The sequence below is a fragment of the Lissotriton vulgaris genome, unplaced genomic scaffold (genome assembly GCF_964263255.1).
Source record: "Lissotriton vulgaris unplaced genomic scaffold, aLisVul1.2 SCAFFOLD_751, whole genome shotgun sequence".
NCBI lineage: Eukaryota > Metazoa > Chordata > Amphibia > Caudata > Salamandridae > Lissotriton > Lissotriton vulgaris.
In genome coordinates, this window is record NW_028254622.1 from 599,943 (window position 1) to 624,909 (window position 24,967).

At 44.5% G+C, this 24,967-nt stretch overlaps 1 protein-coding gene across 2 annotated transcripts in view; it reads left to right on the plus strand.

The window, feature by feature from the left end:
* Positions 1–19,400, plus strand: part of MAML3 (mastermind like transcriptional coactivator 3) — a 519,669-nt gene extending 500,269 nt beyond the window's left edge. Inside the window, exons 4-5 of one of the 2 annotated variants that reach the window (XM_086951706.1) lie at positions 1,025–1,109; positions 15,844–19,400. In XM_086951706.1, coding sequence (XP_086807832.1) covers positions 1,025–1,109; positions 15,844–16,823 — 1,065 coding nt within the window. In that variant the 3' untranslated portion in view covers positions 16,824–19,400. The remainder of the gene's footprint in view (positions 1–1,024; positions 1,110–15,843) is intronic. The other variant, XM_086951707.1, reaches the window with a different exon arrangement.
* The last annotated feature ends 5,567 nt before the right edge of the window (positions 19,401–24,967 follow it).

Sequence of the window (24,967 nt, forward strand, 5' to 3'; positions counted from 1 at the left end):
GCATTTGAATCCAAATTCGCTGCAAGCAGATCCGATTGGAGGATTTGCAAGAGGCAACATCAGGTTTGCAGCTTTTTTTGCAGTATTCAAATGACTCCTCAAATATTGTTCTTCAAAACTAGCTCTTCTGGGACAGAAATGTAAATTGTATGTTTGGGAATTGCTCTAAGTCCCTCTTTGGTTCTAGTGGTTCATTTGTCACGTTCTTAAATTTTGTGCTTCTCATAATGTAGTACTAGCTATTTGTTTGTTGCAATTTGTTAAAACTGCAGCAAATATTGGAACTGTCATGTTTTGCTGGTGTGTTTTGAGGCTGTTGTGTGGCGTGGGGTTATTTGAAGGGCACCTCGGATAGTACTCTACCCGATATTATAAGGAACTAAGCCTCTTGTTTGCCTTCCCATTATACAGAAGGTACCACAGGAAGCTCACTTCTTCTTTTCTCTACAGGCTGCCTACTTATTTTTCAAAGTAGATTTTGCATCTAGCTGGCTAGGACACTTTTGCTTGGTGCCATTCGCTACTACTTTTGCAACTGCGCAACATTCTGTGTTCCCTTTGCAGCGACGCTACACCATTTTCATGTTGCTGCTTGCTACAGTCGGAGACCAGCTTGAGTGTGGAATGGCAGTGTAAAGCACCTAGGTGAGCAGCCATCGATATCAGCAAGGCTTATGTTGAGTAGATGCTGATCAGATAGGGACCATCTCTGTTAGCGTTGAATGTTTCACGATTGCCGGCGACAAGGGATCTCAGGCTTGAAGGACTACGCTTGTTTGCTCTACTCAACAGAAACTATGCACCTATGCTATTGCTCTTTCCAAACAAGTTCGAGTTTCACAAAGTGGACGCATCCCTATCTGCCTGTGCTGCAGGAGGAAGAATGCAGCTTGAGTTCAGAAGTGCAAGTATTCTCTGTAGTAAATATTGTGGTGTGCTCTGCCCCACTACTGGGTCTGTGAATCCCATAACTTGTGCTTCTCGTTTTCTAATAACATTTCTCCTTCTTTCTCTTCTCTTCCAGCAGTTGCAGCAGCCGCACATACCCAGACAGCATCTCCAGCAGCCGAGGAATCAGTACACAGTGCAGCAGGTCAACCAGTTCCAAGGTACGAGCAAAGTGCTTTTAAGATGGTTGTGTTAATACCATAGGCTGTCCTCTGCACATTATAAACTGTTTGTCAACAATGAGTAACTTGGTGATGCCACATCTACTATGTTATTCTTTTTCTGCTAGTTGGTGAGCATGATACATAATCATGCTAAAACATTTTTAAAAGTGATACTGATTCACCTTGGAATCGAATCAGGGATTTGTTGGGGAAATTGTGGAAGTCTGGTATATGAAATACACCCATTTACCCAAGAACATTTTCAGAGTCGTTTGTCCTGTCAACTTATAATCCGTTCACATTTATCAACCTTAGAAACCGAGATGAAATGTTTTATTTTCTCAATGGAGACCCCCGAATGAATTCAGCAACTGATCTTAAACACACCCTCTCAGGTCATCGACAAAACGAGATCCGGATTCTAATGTTTGACAAACCAGACATCTCTTGGTCTTCGTAGATTGCTTTATGTTGCAATCAACTGACATGGCTATTTGTAGCACTTGATAAAGTCAGAGGAGCTGCAAGTTCAGTGCAGTTCAACAATATAGACTGGCACAGTGCTTGCCTTTGTGGTAGTGTTTGCTCTTGCTGTGTGCATAGGCTCTTGCTCTGAGCACAGGCTCTTGCTCTGAGCACCTAAAGTGATCCCACGTGCAGGTTGACAGTGAAGACCGTAACTTTAGCAAGCACTTCAGATCCTTCTTAGATAAGTTGCAAACCGTTAAAGGTTTACTGCGTTGTAGTTTGCACATCAGGAGTGTCAGTAAAGAAACGACATTGATTCCGCCTGCCAGTCGCTGGTTTTACACATTTCAGATGTTTAACGCAGGATACTGCTGAATTCCACCTCTGTCCAGCCGAATTTCTGTTCTACTGAGCTAGTAGGTTTGTGCAAACATTATTCCTCATACAGGTAGTGCGCGTACTAAAATGTTGCAATAGGATACACCTTAAATAATGTTAGGAAAATGATCATGAATCCTACCAAAAGGATGGCCATCTTCCATGCTCAACAGAAATTCATGTGGAACCGTTGCTAGCTCTGTAATCCAGGGTTAAGTGATCAGAATATCAAGATGGATGCCAAGCTCCAGTACTAGGCATGCCGTAAAGAAACTGTTGTGGTCTTGTACATTTATGAAGTTGGTTCATTTACTGCTACAGCAAAAAGCACAAGCTCCTGAGAGTGTTATGGTTTATGAATCCAGAATTGGATCGAGAGAGTAACATAACCTCCCTTGGTCTTGTCCAGAGGCTTTAAGGTGCTTACTTTTCATATGTGGGTGGTAAAAGTATTTATAGATAGCAGGAAAGTTGTTGTTGAACAAGCAGCAAAGGTGACATAGCTCCCAAAATCAAAACTGTCTATTTGAATAAACCACAAGCAGGCACATGGAGCTTACCGCTTCAGATAAATTAGCCGGTGGATGAGCACTGGTTGCCCTCTCTGCCTGCATTAATTTCACGGCCTTTTGCATCATCTACAAGGCAGTGGTGACCAGAGCACCACCCTACCTGCTAGAAACACCTGCCATTTCCAGAGGACAACAACACGCCACAGGGAGCGGGAAAGAAAACTGAAGGCAAGGGGCAGCATCCCTCTGCATGTGAGCTTCGCCTCTACCGCCTGCAGTTCAGAAAGGAGCATTAGGCCTGTCTCTTCTAAGAGCCTCTACCCTGTCAGCAGCAAGGGGCCTCCCAATTCTCCTCCAGCATCCAACACCGAAGACCTCTAGCCCATTGTCCACCACTTGTTATACATGATCTTGAATTGTCTGCCAACGCCGCCAGGTGTATGGCGCTTTGTTGCTCCCCATCTTTAAACACGTCTCAAATAACATCCATGCAGAGGATGCTCCCCTGATTGAAACATGTTACATGCATTTCAAAGGTGCACCTGCAGGGTTTCCCCACTGTAGATTTGGGAAGAGTCAAAGAACACAGATTACCTTTCGGTAATGGACAATGCGAAGGTGGAGCTCTGGTGTCTATGTTGCCAAGTCTCATTATTGTTAAAAAGTCAATCTCCCATGTTGTTCGGTGTTTGAGAGTATGCTAAAGCCCCACTTCCAGGGCCTTGTCTGTTTTGTTGTCGTGCTCGACGAGTTAGGCTTTTGTGACTAATTGCTTTTGGAAATATGTGAAAAAGTGCTACTGATTCAGACTCCCCTCTCTTAAGCCCCGTTGATGTTTTGAATTTCAGAGCTCCTCTTGAAAACAGTTGACTCATTTCTGCGTGCGTTCTGCCAGCATTGTTGTCAGAGGGAAGCTTCTTATATGCTGTAAAAGAAAAAAATGAAATTAAGTAGCCTTGTGAATCACGCAAAGAAATTACTTGCCAACAATTCAGCAAGGCCGCAGTGGTAATTTTGCAACTATAGTTTTCTTCGTGCTTAACCCTTTGTTGCCTCTTCCAGTCACAAACCATGCAGTCTCGGTCACACACAATAGTGGCTTTATGACAGCACCTAGGGTGAACCTTGTTCCTTTCCTTCCTTCCCTTCCCCAATGACAGCATATTCTCTTCTCCATGCTGTAACTGACATAATTCCTTAAAAGGCCATGTCTTAGAGGTGATGAGTCCAACAGTGCACATAGAAGCATCTTCTCTGTGCCTCTTCGGGTAGGCACTCTTCCTGGTACATAATGACCTTGTTTGAAATGTTATTTATTAGCCTATCGTGCTTTTGTAACAGTCTGTTTTCTTTTAATTTGTTCATTCCCTAAGTGCAAAAACTAAATTAAATTTTGCTTGTCATAGTCACCTCCTTGGCTGCAATTGGGTCTGGTTTTCTTGCTGAACTACCAATAATACCACGTTCGTGACAAGAACAGTCGTCTTGTACTCATTTGTTTGTTTTTTTGTTGTTGAAATATTTCTTTGTCATTTTCATTTTCACATGCAATTTCATTATCATGGCACATACATAATCTGTCTCAAAGATACAGGCAAAAAATAGTATAGTATACCATAGTCATGTAGGCCAAGTACTGACCTAACATCATAAGTAATCAACTGCGTATAGTAAAGCAGATTCAAATAACAAAGGAGTGACAGTGTTGCGTACCTACTACTACCATTAACTAGTGTGGTCTAGGTGGCCGTTTCAGTAGAAAGGGGTAATCATGCCGGGCTGCATGCAACTACAGTTATCCCTTCCAAAGTCTACTACCGGGCTAGCCATGCCTAAGCACAGGTGCGTTGGGTGGGGAAGGGTTTTCCTGTTTTTGTCGTGCACCAGAAGGGGCAGGTTAGAAACGCATTGTTCAAACATACTGGACCAGTGACCCGGGAGGGAGGTAAGATGTGACCTCTGTGCCCGCATTCCCCCACCAACATTAGGTGTTTTTATCTTTGGGTAAGGATGGGATGTGTAGAAAGGATTCCCAGACTGCCTCGCACACTCCCATTTGATCATTGAGTTTGTAGATCATGCGTTCACAGTCTGCAACCCGTGCCAGTTCTGCATTCAGTCTTAAGAAGTTGGGGGAGAGGGTTGCCTGTATTGTCAAAGGACGCACACTATGGCTGACCCAAGGGCTGTCACCAGACAGCCTTGTGCGTGTTTGATTAGGGCACACAGTTTGCCGTGTCATGGAGGAGAGCCAAGCATATCGAAGGGTATATGGACAGTCCCTGATTAGAAAGAGTCGGCAAAACTGTGGTCCAAAACCCCTGGAGTGCTGGACAGTACCTCAGGGTATGTGGTAGATAACAGTCCCCAACTCTGCATCTCCAGCATGAGGCATGTCATAAAAGGCCAGGTCTGTGCAGCTTTTGCGGCATCCAATGCCAGCCGTGTAACACTTTGAAATAGTGGAATTTCAGTTTGGCTTCTCGCAGGACGGTGTTGTGTGTGTGGAGATGAGTCTTTCAGTCATCATCAATGTCGTTTCTGGGTAGTAAGAGTTGCCATTTATGCTTCGTCTGTTCCCTTATAGGCGTAGAGAATTGGTGGTCCATAAGCAAGTTATATAAGCCATCAGGTTTCTAAATTAAATACAGTGTTACGGGAAAGAAAGGAATCTCGGATGCTGTGCTCAGGCGTCCTTTGAAGCAGTTGCGTAATTGGGCATAGGACCAGTTTTGGGACACGGAGAGGCCAAATTCCGATTGAAGTGTTGAAAATATCGTAAAGCCTTGTCTGTCAAATAGCTAGTCGATGCTTCAGATCCCCGCTCTCTTTCAGGAGGACCAGGAGATGGTGTGGCCGCCAACGCGTTACCCATGATTGCTTCCTATGCGGGCAGAGTTGTGGAGCTTCTGGTTGTTTGACAGTAGAGTGTGAGAGGTCTGCCACTTGGTTAGCATGACCCTGCTTATCGGGTTGCCCACTGCAGTGTGCCTGCCTTTTGTTGATAGAGAACATTGAAGGACCTGTTGCATTTCAGGAGGTTTTTTTCAATGGTATCCCACATGGGCGGGTTTGGGGCCTGGGTCATCCAACAGGTGCCCTGGGAGAGGTGGTGCGCTGTGCAGTTTGAGGATATGTGGGGCAGGCGGAGAACATCCAGGCTCCGTATGGGCATAGAGCTTATCCAGCTTTAGTCGGGGTCGCATCCAACGTCAGATAAAGAATTTGATGGTGGTCTTGATTCGTGATAGCAGTGTCTTGGGAATCAGGATTGGAAGCATTCCAGACACATAATTAAAGCAGGGGACAATTACCATTTTCACTGCATGAACTCTGCCACAAAGGGAAAGCTGATGAGCTGACCACATTGCAAAATTAGTCCGAGTTTTAGTAAGCAAGGGGAGTGTGTTGTCTTCTACCTTGTGGGATAAGCCCTTGTTCAATCGAATCCCGAGGTACTTCATTCCCTTGGGAACCCATTGGAAGTTGAAGCCTTCAACACAGGCTCTGGTGGGGACCCTGGACATTGGCATCACCTCACTTGTAGCCCAGTTTAGCTTGTAACCTGAAAATGTGGAGAAAGTATCCAGTGGTCAGGTGAGGGCTGTTAGGGACCTGAGTCTGGTCACCGTCATTAGGATTCCATCTGCGTATAAGAAGAGCTTTACTGTGCGCCACCCAGGTTCACGGCGTGCATGGGACGAGGTTCTGAATGCCATTGCCAAGGGTTCTAAGTTCAGTCAAAATAACAGCGGGGGGAAGGGGCATCCCTGCTGTGTCCCACAGTTAATCGGAATGCTGCAAGACTGAAAAGCTCCCCAGTTGGGCCTGGCCTCTGGGTTTTGGTAGAACCATCCCACTTTAGAGATAAATTGCTGCCCCTGGCCAAACCTCTGAAGGGCTTTGAAGAGATAAGGCCATTCCACATGGTTGACGTCCTTCTTTGTGTCTAGGTATATCGCCGTGGTCTCCCGGTCCTAGGGAGTGGAGGCCACAACAGGTGCACCATAATTTGAAGGTGTTTTCAGGATGAGCGTCCTGGCACAAACTCGACTTGCCAATAATGTATAAGACGGGGGATAACCTTGCCCAACCTGGTCGCCAAGATTTTAAACAGGATCTTGACGTTAACGTTGATCAAAGATATAGGCCTGTAACTCCTGCAGTCCAGGGGATCTTTACTCTCCTTTCGCAGGAGAGTGATGATGGCTTAGTTAGAGATGATGCCTAGGGAGTTGGTGGTTTCCGCCTCCTTGGAGGCTCCATGCAGCATTTGTGTTACTAGGGGGTTGCAGATTTTTATAGAATTCACCTGGGAAACCATTCTCACCTGGCGATTTGATGGAGGTGGTTAGATATAGCCACACTGATCTTCTCCTCTGTGACCTCACCCTCCAGGAGTGCATGACCTTAGTCAGAGAGAGTGGGTAGGGGGAGTGAGCGGGTAGGGGGAGTGAGCTTAGGAATTCGTCCACCTCCATGCAGTTAGGTGAGGTAGAGGCAGCTTATAGGATTTCGTAGTAGGAAGCAAAGGCCTCTCCAGGTACATTTGATGTGTCTCCCGCGCACCATGGATAGCCAGTATTGCCATTTGGGCCTCTCATAGTCTAAGTTAAAAGACCAGCAGCCATCCAGCCTTCTCTCCACCCTTACTATGTGTCACCCCCTTAGTTTCTGCAGTGCTTTTTCAACATCTGAATAAGGGCGAATTTGTCAGTTTCCAGCGGGTGTTGATTTGAAACCGAGAGGGATGAATTATAGTCAATCATGGACCGGGTAACACCCTCATCTGATTGCCTCCTCGTGAACTGAGCTTTGTTGCGCTCAATGGTAGAGTCCCTTATAAGTAGCACCTGCCCGGTTGCCTTTTTGCCGCCCAGAGCATCTGATATGAATCAACAGAGTGGGCGTTATCAGGTGGTACACCAGGACGTGAGAGCAGTTGGCGTTTGCCATCAGGTGTCCTATAGTTCGCCATGTTCATCCGCCAACCTTTCCCTGAGGCTGGTTTGTGTCCCAGAGGGATGACAAGTTGAATCGAGCAATGATCTGAGATCTTTCCCGGGGCAGAATAGTCGCCTGAAATGCATAGTGCTGTAAGGGAGCCCACCTGAGGAAATAATATTTATGGAAGTCGTGCTGTGGATCCTCGAAAAGTAGAAGTAATCTCTATCTGTTGGATGGGAAAGGCACCACATGTCTGTGAGATTGTGGTCTGCAATAACAACCATCGTTCGGCCCTATCTGCAGTGTTGCCTACCTCTGGGAGTCCTGGAAATCGTGAGTGGAGTCAATAATTGCGCGCTATGGGTGCATAGATTAAGTCTACTATGAATGTGTGCCCCAGTGATTAAAGTTTGGCAAAGATAAACCTGCCCTCTAGGCCTGTCCATGTGTGAAGTACAGTGTGCAGAAAAGCTTTGCTAATGAATATGGCTATGTCACACTTCTTAGTGATGTTGGCAATGGGAGGGTCAGCAGCGCCCCTCGGGTTGTTCACCAACTGTGGACCACACGTCTCACCCAGTCCCTCCTCAATTTGGAAAGTTGTTTTTTTGGATCAACGTGATGTCTTTGCACTTATGTTTCAGGTAATTCAGGATTTCTGGTGTTTGATGTAACTGTTCAGCCCATTCACATTGAGAGAATGCATGCTCACTGGAACATGTACAGGTATAGGCTTAGTCAGGCTGGTTGGTAATTTGCAAGAGTAAGCGTTAGTAGAGAGGTAGGTGACAAAGAACATGTGGTGTTAAATGGGTGCAAAGCCTGTTCTGCTGTGCTGTTCCAAAGTAAGGAAGGGCCTGTGGGTCAGAAGCAGTTCCAACCGGGACAGAATCCACCACATCGAGGCATTTGTGCACCATCGTGAAGTCACCTCGCAGCAATTTGGTTTTTGCAGAGATGCCATTCATTGGGGCATCAAAGGTGGAAAGTTTAGAGCAAAGTCCCACTATTTTCTTAAGGGTGGGGTCCAAAGCCATGTCTTGTTGCCAGGCAGCCCCGGACTTTGGACCCACTAGCTGCTGACTGGATGTTTTTTGGCCCAACATGTGGCCGTTCCAGGGTCACTACCCAGCTGAGCAAGATGGTAATGGGCGAATTGCTGTAGAAGGTTCTTGGTTGCGAGAAGCGCTCCAAATTGCAGTCAGGAGGGTGTCCCTGCTCAGTGACTTCAGGTCCCAACAGTTCTTAAGGAGAGGGCCCCCCCGATTCCCAGGAGAGGGGATCTTGAGCTTAACTCCCATTCAAGGGAAAAAGGGAAACACCAAGAGTTCTGGATCTGCTTGGAGGTCGCCTGGAAACTCCTTGGGTCCAAAGGAGACTCGGGCAGGTGAAGAGTACTTGGTAGGGTCGGGTTGTCATGTGGTGGATGGGTCTCACAAAGCCCCAAGTGGTGGAAAGCCAGGCAGACCAAGAAGGATCATCCTGTGTCGTCTGTGAGGTGTCAGCCCATCCAGCACCTGTAGTGCCTTCCCTAAGCTGTGGTCATATGGATTAAAGCATGGAGCGAGTGCCACTGGTGGTGCGTTGTGGGGCCCCCGGTATTCTGCTCACGCGGCCCTCTCCATGGAGCAGGCTGGCGAACGCGGAAGGAGGACACCCTGCGAACGCCAAACAAACGCGCTATGGCGATGAACTTATCAAGGCTCCAGATAGCATACAGTAACTTGATTATCGACATATGAATGGATTATCTACATAGGAATCATATTGACAACTCTTTGGTGCACAAAGTTAAAGGCTTAAAGGACTAATGCTCAACAGGTTCTGCGATAATTGTTGCCTCTTGCGAATACATACTGCTCACCATACAATATTTTGCTTTGAAAAAGCCTGCGGAGGGCGAAACGCGCGTCGGTTGTGACGGTGTGACAAGAAAGGAATCAATAATAAAGGATATTGAATACTAATGAACATTGTGCATATAAATTTGTGGACGGCAAGGAGATTGAAAATATTGGATTGTCATGGCTGGATGTCTATTGGATAAAAATAACTAGCAGGGATGTGCACTGGTATTTTTTCATAAATTGCATATGATACTCTGCCCAACCGTGAGTGGGTAGGATATCGTTGATTGGTGCTACAAGGTGGATGAGCACGATACCGGACTAGCACTCCTATAAAGTGATCAAACCTACATTGTACAAACTTTTAACAAGGGGAATATCTCTCTATGATGTGCTGATCGTACAAAGCAAATCCACCATTTGTTCTTTGTTGTTATATCCAATTATAGCAGAGCGAGGGGTGTGCAACGTGGACATGTTGAGCTCTGTCTGGATGATTGCCGAAATTTTCCAACCATTGAAGTGGACAGAAGCTGCTCAAATTCGGAGGTCATCACAGAGACCCCAATGCAACAGAAATGTGCCGCGCCCATTGGAGCTCCTGGCACCGCTCAGTACATCATCTCACCACTGTAGAGCAGGCGTTGGTCTCCCTCTTCCAGACAGCAGGCTCTGTGACCGCCCCAGTGAATCCTGGTTATTCAATTCTCCTTGATGCAGGATGGATCTTTTCACAGTGACAGACGTTTGGTTCCCTCTAGCGAGCATCTCGAAAGACTGCAGCAGAACACCAGGTTGTTCCCATCGAGGGCTCTTGTGGAAGAAGAGGATCTAGAATCCTTCCATGACCACCAATATCCAATGCAAGCACGGTGTCTGCAGATTGATACAGTTTTATTCAGCCATTGTGGTATTTGAAATGTATGCAAATATGTATTAGATGGAAGACCTCCATTTAATTTCATATGTTAGCGTCGGCACACTTGTTCCTGACATGTAAAGAATTACCAAAAAGACAGATTGACCAGGCGTCCCGGGTTTTCTCCAGCCGTCCATGCACATTTCAGTAAATGTAGCATATTTCTCGGATGTCAGAGAGAGTTGAGTGAAAACAGAGGAGGCAAGCTTTTATGTGTTCCAAGGCAGGACTAGTTAACAGCTTTTATCAGAAACAATTTAATTACCAGACAACGGTGCTGGGTTTGATTAAAAGTTGCATTTAATGTATTCCCGTAGCGCCTCGTTGTCTTTTTCTATGTGGATGAGCACTGTCATCCAAGTTCTGCTGTGCTCTTGGGTTGATGTCAAATTGCAGTCCTTCTTCTCTGTTTGCCAGATGTCAAGTTGTTTGCTTTGCAATATCTGATCGCCTTACAAAAAGGTGAATCGTTACAATATTAGGAACATTCTGTACTCACCAAGCTCACATACATTTTTTATCTTTGCCATCCACGGAAAGTTTCATTTTTTGCTTCGAATTTCACTTGCACGACATACACTTGATCAAATCACGTTCGAAGCTATTTCCATGCCTGAACCGTTTCTGCCTAATAATAGAAATGGTATTTATATCGCGGATGAGTCACCCCCCTTTCTAGCTCTTTCTTTGATTTTAGGACAGGACTTGATGTACGTAGCACTGTTTGTGTTATCCTTTACAGAGGGAGGGCCGGGCGCCGCTTCCGCCTGGCTGCCTTTCACAGCAGTCGTATTTCCGAGTCAGGCGCTTGTTTGTACTTGTGTCTTTTAAGAGCCTACTCATGCCCTGGAACCATTCCAGCTATAGTAAGACTCCAGACACAAGCTTCTTTAGTAAACAACCGATTTGCTTGGTATTACCATGGGAGGAGATGTAGCCACTAGAGCTGCTGACTCCAGATTCCAATCCCGGCTCCAGCTCAACATCCTGTGATTCTGGGCGAATCACATAATCTACCCAAAAAGGTTGCATGTGTGATTCTTATATAAAATGTCCAGTTCCTCATGTAAGACCCTCTAATGTGGGCCAAGTTTCTGCCATGTAAAACTGCAAAAGTATGTAAACAAGGAAACAAAGTAAATGCCTGAGTTTCATGCTGGCATGATAGTAAACAGGGAAGAATTTGTGACCAGTATCCCAGAAAACTCTATGGCAAAGTAATTCAATATATATGTAAATGTATGTAAATGTATTTGAACTTGTATAGCGCACAGCGACCCGCAGTGGGTTTCCCGGCGCTTGCTTAGGGAACCCGTCCTGGTATTCCCCTGCGAGATAACCCATTTCTGGGCATCCCCAAGGTGAAAGGCAGGCATCCCACCGCGAGGGGCCCTTGTGGAGATTAAGCAAGCTATTGCCCAGAGTTACAGAGTGGGACTCCATGATTAGAATAGGCACCGAGGCGAGAATTGTCAGGTCCGGGGAAATTTGAGCCCAAGACCCGCCGAGGCGGGGAATTGAACCCTGCTCCAGGCCAGACCTCTGCATCAGGGTCTGCCACTCCAACCACTTGAGCCACACTTCTCCACATATACAGGACAGCGGCTTCATATTTCTTGACCAAGGGATCCAACATTTACTCAGTTCTTGCAGGATAATTTATTCTGCTATTGGGGTTGCTGGATAGGGCCCAACTCCAATTGGACGCAGAGCTGCCAGCTAAGTATTATTGGGCAACCCATTGGGGCAGTGATTGATCATGTCTCTTGAAATATCCCTGAAGTGATTTCACTTGGTTTCAGGGCCCCCGAGTGCTTTGACATCAAAAACCACGATTTGAGAAAAAATATTCAATGAAAAATAGCTTCAAAGAAGCTGCCTTTAAATAATGTTCTAATTAAATTTCATTAATTAAAGAACGTGATGGGAAGGTAATGAGTTTTCTAGTTGCCAAATGTGCAGTGCTTGTTTACACCGGTGCCCAGTTTACAGATGAAGAATGATGCATTGCTTTATCTGGCACAATTCCTGCTGAAAACACAAATAGGACGCAGGATTAATATTGGATGTAATATTTTGTAAAAAAAATACACATGTATACGTGTGTGTGTGCGTAGGCATGTATTGCATCTCTCTGGGACCTAATAAAGCCTTCTTGGTACTGTCAACACCAGTGGTTCTTAATCTGTGCTCCTCAGACCCCTCTGCGAGGATTACTCAGGGGGTCCACAACGGTGTTAACAAATGAAATCATTAAAATTATTAAAGTAGATATAAATAAAGAAGCATCATTGAAAATATGAACATTGTTTTGATAGTTGATTGAGAATTACATTTAAAAATTGAATCTTTGAGCATTTGGTTCACCCTTGTTTTTGTACTTTTGTATTTTTGTGCATTGTTTTGAAGTTCAAATCATAGAAATTGCTCCAGCCAGGGGTCCCCAGCTTCCATAATGATTCAGTGGGGTTCCACAGAAGTGAGAAGGTTAAGACTCGCTGGTCTACACTGTCTGCACCTCTGAATGACTTGGTCTCGGTAGGAAGACGTGTTGGTAGCACAGGCTTTCATCACCGTTAACTGCTGGAAAGAGGATTCAGTATGTGTTTGTTATCCAAGAGCTTTACGTTCTAACCGCAGTGGGTAAACCCCACACTTTAGAAAGCCAACTTTTTGTCCTAGTTCCCTCTCCCTCACTGGAATACTTCTACAGAACTTTATAGGGTGAGATATTTGGCTCACATCCTCCCTCCATCAAGTCTCTCATTTCAGATTTTTGTCTGGAAGGGAAAAGCTGTGGCTTACCTTAAAAAGTTTGACTCCAGGGAGTGCAGGTGAGAGATGCATATTTTTTCCTCGGCCGACTTGCATTGAGTTTTTGGTTAATTTTCTTTGCCGTTGTGATTGCATTCCGAACTTGAGCCATGGTGCATTTAGCCATTGTGGCTTACGTTTGGCACCTGAGAAGCGTTGAAAAGGATGCCTGATGCTAGTGTTTCCCATGTTGAAATAAAATGAACTGCAGGGTTCACCACTTGCAACCACACATTCACAAATGAAACAAGGCACAGTTGGTGACCTGGCCAAGTAAATGTTTCGGTTCATAGCAGGTGTAGCAGTTTAGTTGCAAACAAAATCTTCAAAGTTCACCCTTTAAAGGTTTGTGTCTCTCATGCTATTGACATACTAGTGACATGTAACAGCAGCAGGTAACACGCAGCACACTGTCTTCATGCCTGCTACCAGCTTGCTTTTAATCTTGCCCCGGGACAGTAGCATAACTTGGGAGGGGGTAGGGTCATGGCCCCAGGTAATATTGACAAAAATTGCAAAAGGGATTTTGGGGGAGGATTGAGTGACTTCTTCTGAAAATCTTGTTACATAACTTAAAACCTTTTGTTAGTAAGGTCAATCACTTAAAAGGGAAAATAATTTTTCCAGGTTTTCCCCTAATGCATTTTTAGGAAGTTGTGACAAATCATACTTTTAAAAGCAGTTTCGTTTACTACAGAAGTTAAATACAGTTTTATAAACTTAATGGGTTGGGGTGGATTGGGGTTATATTAGTAGAGAGGCTGCCTAGAATAACATTTATTGTCAGAAAGTCGGGAGTGAGTATGATCATTAGCAAGGGTGTAATGGATACATGATGACAAGGAAGCTGATGAATTAACACACTAGATGGGAAATCCCATGGGACACTTGGGACTGCTTTCTTTCTCTTGGGACCGGTTCGGTTTTTATTTCTGTTAATGCGGGTTAGTTAACTCTAAATGCTGAAAATGATGACTTTATTTGATACGTTGGATCAGTGTAACAAGTTTTTAAAGTGTCTCATAATGGACAATCTCAAAATGAAGGACATTGCGTGGAATAATTTTTTAATGGACCACACTCCGAGAGCAAAGGATTCAATGAGACCTTCCTATTAAAAGGTACCACATCACTTACACCTGTGTATTCAATCAGACCATTTTTACCAGATTATTACATTGGTTCTTGGAAGACCTTTCTTTATACAATTCATTAATAACATTAAGACTCTTAGTTTAGGCCCACCTGGCAGGCACAAGTTATTTCTTGGCTGCCTTAATGTGACACCTATTCCATGGTGCAGCAGACTGATTGAGCTGCAGGCCCAATTGAACCTTAACTACCACAAAGGTAGGGACTGTCCAATCTCTTGTACAGATGTTTCTCCAGCAAACAGATTTCTCGCTTCCACTGTTTTTGAATGTCAAACAGCAGCCTTTGCTGACTGAGGTACACATTTATGGTAATAACGTGTAAGGTGAGCTGCAGGATGGGCTGAGCAGTGGACATGTGCATTGCTTTTCCCAGCTGAATCGTACATAGTGAATAAATAAATGTGTCAAACAAGTGTGTTTTAAGGGGTACAAACGCACTTTTCTAGAAAAAAATCCAAATTCTGTTAAAAAATTCAGGCTGGCCACCTAATCGTCCTGGAGTCTCCTAGACCAATGTGTGGGGCAGTCGCAGGCTTACATAAGCAGCACTAAAGTACTGCTGCTGTGTTACCTGTCACACCAACCAAGAGGAGTCATTATTAACAGTCTGCTGACTGACTGCTCAAGATCTCTCCACTGTCAGGTGCTCACTTGTCCGGTTACGTAGGGGGGGGGGGGGGTTGACAAACAGAGACACTTGATTATTTGTACATTTGAGATCTTAGGAAGCTGCACTATTTTTCCCTAAGGTTTCTGTATAACCGATGGCTTTATAATTTCACCCTCTATATCTGGTATTCTGGCCAGACCTATTTTAAAGACCCAACTGTGCTTCATGACTGATATTACTTTGACAGTATTGAATCTTTGACAAAAACGATTAGGCCCTTGCTGCATGAAGGAGAACGCTCTCTAATGAAAACCATCTCAAGTCACCAGCCTCCTAAGTGATGACACATGCCTGGTGGGGGAGGGTACATCAATTCCTGTAAAGGAATACTCTCTCTCTCTGTCTGTCTGACTGTCTCTCTCTCTCGCTCTCTCTCTCGCTCTCTCTCTCTCTCTCTCTCTCTCTCTCTCTCTCTCTCTCTCTCTCTCTCTCTCTCTCTCTCACTCTCTTCCCATACAAGATCCCAGCACACACAGGGAGATACTGAAGCACAGACGTAGGACTGTGCAACCAGATCGGATGCAGATTTCGCAGGATACGAGAAGCTCTGTGACTTGATTTTGTGACCAGAAATAATGCGAAATTTCAAATGATCAAACGTATCAAACTTTTCCATTAGTCTTAGTTCGATGAGTTTGAATAAACGATCATCCTACATGTCAAAAACGTCGTGTACTGTAGCTCTTTGTAAAAAAAGAAAACATGTATACATTAACTTTTGAAAGAAACCAAAAATTGATTAACAATGATCAGTGTGATATTATGTTTGTGTTTAGGTAGCAGTTGGGATAGAGATGCTGCTGAAGTTAGACTTAACTGGCCTCTCAAATGTAAAAATAAGCAATTTACTTTCAGCCGAGACATTGTGAGCTTCATATAAAATAATTACAATGTATGAGAAAAGTAAAAGAATAGAGAATTGTATTGTTCCTCTTCCTCTTAAATTGTATCCTTCCACTTACTTCGTCAAAGCATGATTTCAGAGATACTTACATTAATGTAACTCTTTCTTTCCTCCATAGGTACACCACAAGATATAGCAGCAGCAAGAAACCAAGCGGCTCTTCAGAATATGAGAAATTCAAGAATGATGGCCCAGAACGCCGGCATGATGACCATGGTGCAATCTCAGAACCCCGGCAGCATGGCCACTAGCGCCGGCCAAGCAGAGATTGGAATGGCAGCCTACGGCAGCACCTCCCCCAGCCAGCCGGGGATGTACAATATGAGCAGTGGAATGGGCCAAATGTTGCAGCACCCAAACCAAAGTAGCATGAGCATGGCCCACAACCCAGGCCAAGGAACAAGACAGACCGCCTCGGGGCAAGGGGTTGGCTTGGTCGTCGGAGGATTTAGCCAAAGCATGCTAGTGAGCTCTGCCATGAACCAGCAGCACCAGCAAATGAAAGGACAAGTGGGGCATGCTATGCCCAGACCGCAGGCACCAAGACTACAAAGCATGCTGGGAGCGGTCACGCAAGGAGCACAACAGACTTGGCAGCAGCGTGCCTTGCAAGGCATGCCCATAAGGACTAGTGCTGAAATGCAGTACAGCAGTGCAGTTTATTCCATGCAGTCAGGCCAACCCAGGATGACCAAGCAGCATTTTCCACAGGGACTCACCCATTCAGTGGTGGACAGTACGGTATCTGTAAGACCCTTGAATCCAGCAATTGGAAGACAAATGATCCAGTCGCTACCCGGACAAGGAAATAACCATGCGAGGCACCTTTTGTCCGCCATTAATCAGGGGGTGCCAAACATGACTGCTTTTAACCAAGCTCCTACACAACAGATGTCTGTTGCAAGTTTTAATCAAAGCAACCAAGGTCAGGCCTACGACCGGAACCCCAGTCAGGACATGTCGTACGGTTACAGTGACGGAGCTGGGGGTACCTTCCCAGTCCTAACAGAGGGGCCCGATCTGGTTGACTCTATTATTAAGGGAGGGCCTACTGATGAGTGGATGCAAGAACTGGATGAATTGTTTGGAAACCCATAGTGGATGGGGCTTGTACAGTGAAAAAAAAAGGTGGTCGTGTTACAGCGGGATGCTGCCCCATCCCTGTTTTGTGTGTGTAACTGAGCTTAGCAGCAGCCGATTGTGAAAGATTCCTGTGGTGATGCAAAAACCGAGTTCACAAAGTGGTCTTCACTGCAGTGCAGCTCCCATCCTGGGTCATGGCCTGGAAAAGCAGTGTGCGTCAGTCTGCAGGTATCAGCCCGACACACTTGCAGTGACTGGAGCAAAGAACTCTTGCAAAACGAGCCTGCAGTCCATCTCCTGCCTGCTGTGGTCAAAGGAAGCGCTTCGGCTTCGAGCTAGTGAAATACAGGCGTTCATGATGGAAGGAAAGCTGCACAGGAGGAAGGGAGAGGCGCGTGGGTTACCTTGCAGGGCCGAACTGTGCTGAACTCAATCCATGGAAGACAATAGGTTTAGGTTACTTCTGCAGTTTGATCTCTGAGCCAGGGCATATCCCCTAGCGGACTTTGTGTGAAACACGTATCAGTGGTCAAGTGGTGCGGCGATGGGATGTGTCATCATGTTCCAGATACAACTGGAAAGAGCAGTTCAGCTAGCCTTGCCAAATTCCTTCAGTTTATGGGACAACCTGGTCTCTTTTGGCCAATTTGCAGGTTCCAGTATCGTAATAGTAAGGTATGTTAAGACTGTATGAGGGTATACAAGGTGTACTGCCGCCCTCCGGACAGGGCCTGACCTTCCAAAGCACTGGAAGGCTCAGAGCAACACCACACTGGCTACAGTGCCATATACACTCAGACAAGAGAAAATGGCAAAGGTGTCCTGAGAACAGCAAATGAAAGCTCTCAAGACAAGGTGATGAAAGCAAGGACGCAATGTCCTCTCCAAGAGTGTTCTCCATACTCTCTTTGCCCCACATACAGCACCACGCTGTTGTCGATTTAGTCTTCTTCCAGTACAACACTTGCACGTGTTCGCAGTTGAGTGACAGGACAAAGCATCAGTAAGGAGTCAAATCACTGTATTCACCCTTAGATGATAGCAAACCCTAAACTGGTCCTTCACCGTGAGAATGGGCTTCTTCTCAGAATGGGTTCAACCTTGCTATGGGCCCTTAGAAGCTACATTGTTAGTGTTTGGCAAGAATTATGGACGAAACTAAGGAAAGTGAGTCAAAGGGGATCCATGTTGACTTGATCTAAGCTATGGGCCAATCCCGCCCACCCTGAATTTTTTGAGTCCGGATCAGAGTATCCCTTTCACAGTAAGCGCCCAATGTGGCACTTGTTGGATTCTCCAGACTCTGTGCCGATTACGCTCTACCGAACCACCCAGGTGTTGGATCGGTTTTGATACAAGTTAGAATGCAACCCGCAGATACGAGGGGGAGCTGGGTGGGAGGAAATGCTGCTCCGCAAACTGAGAATGCGTGCCTGAGTTTAGGGTCATGGATGATCTATTTATTACGTAATTACTGAACTAGACAGTGGGTTTGTTTCAATGAATCTCATGGCTGCCGTAAGCCACCAGAATGTCGCAATGGCTGCGTTGAGCAACCACTTGTGCGTTTTTTTGGTAGGTTCCAGGCTGCATGCTTTACACTTGGAAGTTTCGCGAGTTCTCTGTGGTAATGAGCACAAGCAAAACAAGTGCAAACAGTGATCTTACTTTTCTTTTTTTGTCAAACCGTTGCACTGACCTGGTCCTTCATGCAACAAGGACTGACTAAGATTTCAAGAGACTCCGTTTTGTGTAATACATTTTACCTCTGTCACACACAGGGGCTGAGGTTGAAGGGAGGCTCTATTTTCTATTGGCTTCAAATCCCTTGGTCCAAATGCCCAAACAAAAAGTGCATGTGAGTAGGAGCAAGTTGAGGGTTTATGATTACCTTCCGGTCCTAAAAAACTCCAGCTAGAAGAAGTATGAGATGAGGTATGCTGGTTGCAAGGTAATGAGCACTGATAAATTAGCCTTCACAACATGAGGCATTTTCACTTCCGTGCAACAGATTGAAAGGTTGAGATGCAAATTAACTGGGTTTTAAAGACCGTAAAGGAGAAACATGACAGATGCGCAGTGCAAGGGTAATAGACTCATAGCCCATTGACGACAAGCAGCGTCCCATTGTCTATGTAAAGCTTCTTCCAAATACTCCATAATGGGACCAAGTTATAAAGAAGTAGATTTTAAAAGATTTTTTTTTACTATGGTGCTGATGTACATGTAATGTTTAAAAAAAAATGGTCATTTGTAAATATCTTTTTACAATGCGGCACTGGGTCAACTATCTGTAAAAATATAAATATATATAAATATATATATATACTGTTTGTTTAAAATAGAGTATTTTTATTTCCTTTAACTCATCATCACTGCAGATATTGCACTTCAGACAATGTCAATTACTAATTTTTACTGTATATGTTACAGCAACTTGCTCATTTTATTCAGAATTTTCTAGTTTTCTTTTACTTTGTACATTGAGCATTGCTTTTGTTTCTTTTATGAAATGTACAGAACTTTGAAATGTAGAAATTAAGTGATGTTAACATACCACTTTTAAAGAAAAGACAACTAAATAAAAAAATGTTATCAGAAAATATATTCGGATTTTTTTCTAATAACTTGTGTGTGACTCTCTGTAAAGTGGTGCTTATTGTGAGGATAAAAGAACAAATGTTAATGTTGGAAACGACTGAACTGCCCCATAGAGTAAAAGTACTAATCTTGTGTTAAAGTTGCTCGTTCACGCTATGTGGCAATAGCGCCACCACGTGGCTATCTTGCAGGTCCTACGGCTTATGCGGAGGCGAGCAAGCAAAACAGTGGGAAGAGTGTTCGGCTTGGGACTAAGATCCAATATACGAGCAGAGCCCTAAAAAGAATTGTTATGGCTAACGTGCATCAAAATATTGACATGCATCAAAATATTTTCGAACACACAGAAATCATACGAGTTATGCTGCGTGGGGGGTCGAAAATGCTATATAAATGCAATAAAAAAAAAAAATAGGCCACGTAAAAATATACCAATACTCCTAAAAATAAAACAAGTTTATTTTTGGCGAGCTATATATTTTGTTTGTAATCCAATAAAAGAGCACTGCGCTATATATATATATATATATATATATATATATATATATATATATATATATATATATATATATATATATATATATATATATAGATAGAAAAAGCTTTATTCGAGTTATACACTCATAAAAGCACACACATGTAAATACATACATTTCTTAAAACTTCAAACATTCTATAACAGTAAATTTATAATTAAAAATACATACTACATAGCATAAAAATTGTTATCAATTAGAATTAAAATAGCTTTTTCATGATATGCGGAAACTAAATGCATGTTACAATATAGAAACCTCCGCGTTACGGACCATTCCCGAGTTTATACAATAAAAAACTGATACCATACACATTAGCCGCATTTTAAAGTTAAAATTCATATATATCTCCCAGTTGTTGTCTGCAAGGATAAATCATACATAGGAAAATGTAACATTCAGAACACATTAGAGGATAAAGCCCTCCTTCTTATGGACCAAGCCCACCCCAAATATTTAGCAGTTCCAACTACGATTGACATTTCAGTGGAGGAACAAATAATCCTCAACCCCTCAACCCCACTTTGGACACCGAGGTTCCTACAAACTGGAGCCAACCAAGATTTTCTTGGATTTGCATAAGCATCGCATAAAAAAAGAAAGTGTGAGATGCTTTCCTTAGGGGCCCCACATGACGGACAACACGAGCCACTGTTAGATCTCCATCTGGACGTCACACACCTCAAGGGGAGAGAACCTGCCCTTAACTGGAAAAATAATTTCCTGTCTAATGGAACAGTTATACTGTCCCAATACTTTTCTAGGGAAGGTCTTTGTTTAATTTCCATAAATCTACCCCCCATGGATTCTGAGGTTACGCTCCTCCAAAGTTTCTGATCTATGTGGTTCCAGTATAGTTCTTTAATACAGGATTTACTAGGGAATACTTCCCCAAGTGGGTTTTCCCATAATTTGGAGAGCCCAAGCTCAGCAAGGATATCCCTTAACTTTTTTAACCATGTGATTTTGTGAAAAACATCTAATTTGGCTAATGCTAAGAACCCCTCAGCATAGTGTCTTATTTCCACGGTTGTCCATAGCCGTCTCCAATAGAGGATAGGCCTCAGTAGGGCACGGTCACTAAGCGATCTTCTACCTAGATCCAAACCAAGCGGTATCAGTGGGGTACTTTGGGGGAGGCTAGTTATCCCTCTCACAAACCTGTTCTCAGATCTTTGAAGGGTGGTAAGACTCTCAAAGCCCCAGACTTCAGCCCCATAAAGGGTTGCGCCCAAGGCTTTTGCGTCATAAACCATGAGAACAGGTTTTATAGGCCTGGTTTGGGATTTTATTTGCTCAACCCTGAGTGCTCCAGAAATCTGCTGGTGTTTCAACACCGCCTTCTCTATGTGTCTTGACCAACCAAGTTTACTTGAGATCTCGACCCCAAGGTATGTAAAAACATTTACCAACTCTAATTTGATATTGTTCAAAGATACATTTGGTCGAGATTGACGCTTTTGCCCAAAGGCCATCAACTTGGTTTTATTTACATTAACCTCAAGACCCCGTTCTTTACAGAATGAGTCAAAAATGTTCAATGCTCGCTGGAGACCCGACGGGGTTTTGGACACGATCAAAGTGTCATCAGCGAACATCAGAATTGGAACTCTGATGCCCGCTAACGAAGGTGCGTCAACCATTGTGTCCATCATCCTGTCTACAATGCCATTAATGAACAGGGAGAACAGCAGGGGTGCCATTGCACATCCCTGCCGGACCCCCCGCTCGACTGGGAAATTGGTGGTGGATTCCCCATTCCTCCCCCACTGGACCTTTGCGTAGTTACTTTCATGCAGACGCATTATCAGCGTAAGCAAATCAGGTGGAACCCCTATTTTGGACAGAACCTCCCACAGCGTGCACCTGGGCACCAGATCAAAGGCAGCCCTTAGATCTACAAATGCTACATAGAGGCTGCCTTTGCCCAGGAGTACAGTCCCCCACCGCAACATGGTGAAACGAAAAATTTGGTCGACCGTACTAGTTGCACGTCTGAATCCTGCCTGGAAGGGGGATAAAGCATTGTTGTCATCTACCCAGGCCATGAGTTTGTCGACCAGCATCTTCCCCACTACTTTTTGCATGGTGGGCAGCAAACTTATTGGTCTATAATTTGCCGGGAGTGACCGATCGCCTTTCTTAAAGATCGGTATTATTATTGCCCCCTTCCATATATTTGGGATTTTTGCCCCTTTCGCTAGGCCGTTTCCCAACAAGGTCGCGTATTTTGCCCACTGAACCTTGTCATGTTTAAAGATATCTGAAGGGATTCCATCCAACCCAGGGGCTTTCCCCCCATGCAAACTTGCTATTACATGTTCCGCGTCCTTAGTTGAAAATAAATCACCCTTGCAAAATACCATAGGGATTGGTTCAATGGCCATTGTATCCCTACTCTCAGCATACTGGGGTTTAAAATATTCTACCCACAACGCCTCATCGACATTGTTGTCAGGATTGTTGGGGGCGCCCCCTCTTCCCCATTTCACAATTTTCCGGAAAAGTCTGGAATCCTTTTGCCCTGAAGCCTCGAGTAGCTCCTCCCAGTACTCCTCATCCCACAGCTTCTTGGCCTTGCGGATACTGTCATTATAATATTTCCTAGTGGCGCTAATCGAGGCCTTGTCCCTGCTTTTGAGTGCTCTGCCCAACTCCAGTCTGGCCACCCTGCACTGTTTATTGAACCAGGTCGCCATTGTAATTGGTACTTTTCTGGTAGTCTTTGAAGGCTTGGTAAAGTGTAGTTTTATCAAAGAGAAGAATGTGTCATGTATATCAGTTATTTGGACAGAGTCTGGTGTTACCAGGTCTGCTTTTGCCAAGGCCTCTATAGCATTGACTGTCTCCATATTAATGGACTCCAAGGTGGACAAATTGGCCAGGACATATGGCCATCTCACCCGTCTTGAGTCATTAGCCATAACAGGTACACTCCCACTACCTGACACTAAGTTGGTTCGTGCGGCCTTCCACCATGAGTGGGAGACACAGAGGGGGTTATGGTCACTTTCTACTCTCCCCACAATTTCCATGTCACCCACGCCATACCATAACTCAAGACTACAGATGACATAGTCAATCCTACTTTTATTATGTCCATTGTCGAATGTACAGTTACCACCTTGGTCGCTTTTTGTCCTGCCATTGAGGGCCCTCAAACCATACTCCAGACATAACGCATTCAACAACAGAATATCTTTAGTCCACCGCTTCACAGGTATGAGGTTTAGATTTGGGATGCCCCAAAGGGCATCTTCCTCTATTCCTATTGGGTATGCAGTATTTTCTAAGGGCTCAAATGTCCTATTCAAATCACCAGCCAAGATTACTCTGTTTCCAAGTGACCGGGATTCGAGGGAGGCGGATAAGACCTCTAGGGTAGCAGAATTCCCAAGACTCTTGCCCCTAGCATATATGTTATAAATGTCTATCAAGCCACCCTTTCCTACAGATAATCTCAATAATTGTATATCTTTGCAACCTAGATCAATAATTTTTACTTTGACATTAGAGTTTTGCTTGATCCAAATTGCGAGGCCTCCCATAGGTCTACCCCTGGGGCCTCTCGTAGCTGGTATACAAAAATTTAAATATCCTGGGAGATATATTGGATCGCAAGCCCACGTCTCTTGGAATAGGCACATTTCAAACCCACTTACGAAATCAATCCAGTGCTGTGACAACAATCTGGCCCCCAGCCCCGCTATATTCCATGACAAAAGTCTCTCCAGGGTATTTTCTATACAAGTCCCCTTTTCGTTAGATGCCATGGGCAAGAAATCATCCAGCTTCCCACAATCACAATCCTTTCCTAGAACAATATTTGTACTGTTTGCATCTATTCCCTCCTTGATGCAAATAGTGATTGGAATGGCTAGTTCACCCACACAACCTGCCAGACTTGCAATGATGCTCCCATCACTCACATTCGCTACTTCAGAAGTTGGGCTCATTTCAACTTCATTGTGTATCATTGTTTCAACAGGATTACTTCCCCCCTTTCAACAGGATTACTTCCCCCCCCTTTCAACAGGATTACTTCCACCATATTTTGCATGCAGCAGTTTTCAATCCCATGCTTGTAATGCTAAAATCAAAAGGCAAGTCTCAGAACGCCTAGGACTAGCTGGAGGTGTTAAACAAGACATCATGAGTCTGCTTGGCAGGAACGTTGAACATTGACATTTACAACCAGCAAGGACCAAGGTAATTGCAAAATCTAGAAGGGTTATGCATGTAGCTGCTGCACACCCCTTTTGATCAACCCGTTCAGTGTTGTCATTTACTAACCATTATAGAAATTGCGAGGCACATATTTCAAACAGGTGCATGGCTTCCAGAGAGTTGTTGTAAGTTGCCTTTCTGTTTTAACCTGAATGTCTACCATTTGAAACACTATTTGTTTGAGTTGTTGGTAGTAGACTTTCTTAGTGGCGGATAGCCATATTAACGTATGGTGTCCATGGGCAGAAATGGAAGGACTCACTTCCTGCCCAGTGGAACACCATTCCTGAAGCTGCTCTCATCAGCAGGATTGGTGGGAGCAGGCTAACCCAGTGCTCATTTTGAGGCCAGGGTCCTGTGTGAGCAATCCCCCCGCTGTTTCACAGCCATGGGATTGTTTTGTCTACAGTGCGCATGTCGAGTTGGCTGTAGGAAGCCCGCCGGCCAACCGACATGCGCACTCCTGGGGCAGCTGTAAGCCTGCAATCGCAGGATTCAGCCCTGCCATCACTCGTGCCGGCGTAAATTAAATGCAGTGGCAATAAAATGGCGGGTTGGAAAAAGAGATTAGAGGACCTAAATAAAGAAATGAATGATTATAAAGAGAACCTCGCCCAATCGAAAGGTCAAAAACTACAAAAAGACCTAAAGAAATGGTCTTACGACAAGGTATATCCCTACTCAGTAGCGGATTATACACCCCCCACAAAAGTGGATTACAGTTCGGATACCTCCGATGATTCTCAATCGAGTGGCTCTAGTACAGGAAGTGGTGGAAAGAAGAACAAAGGAAGA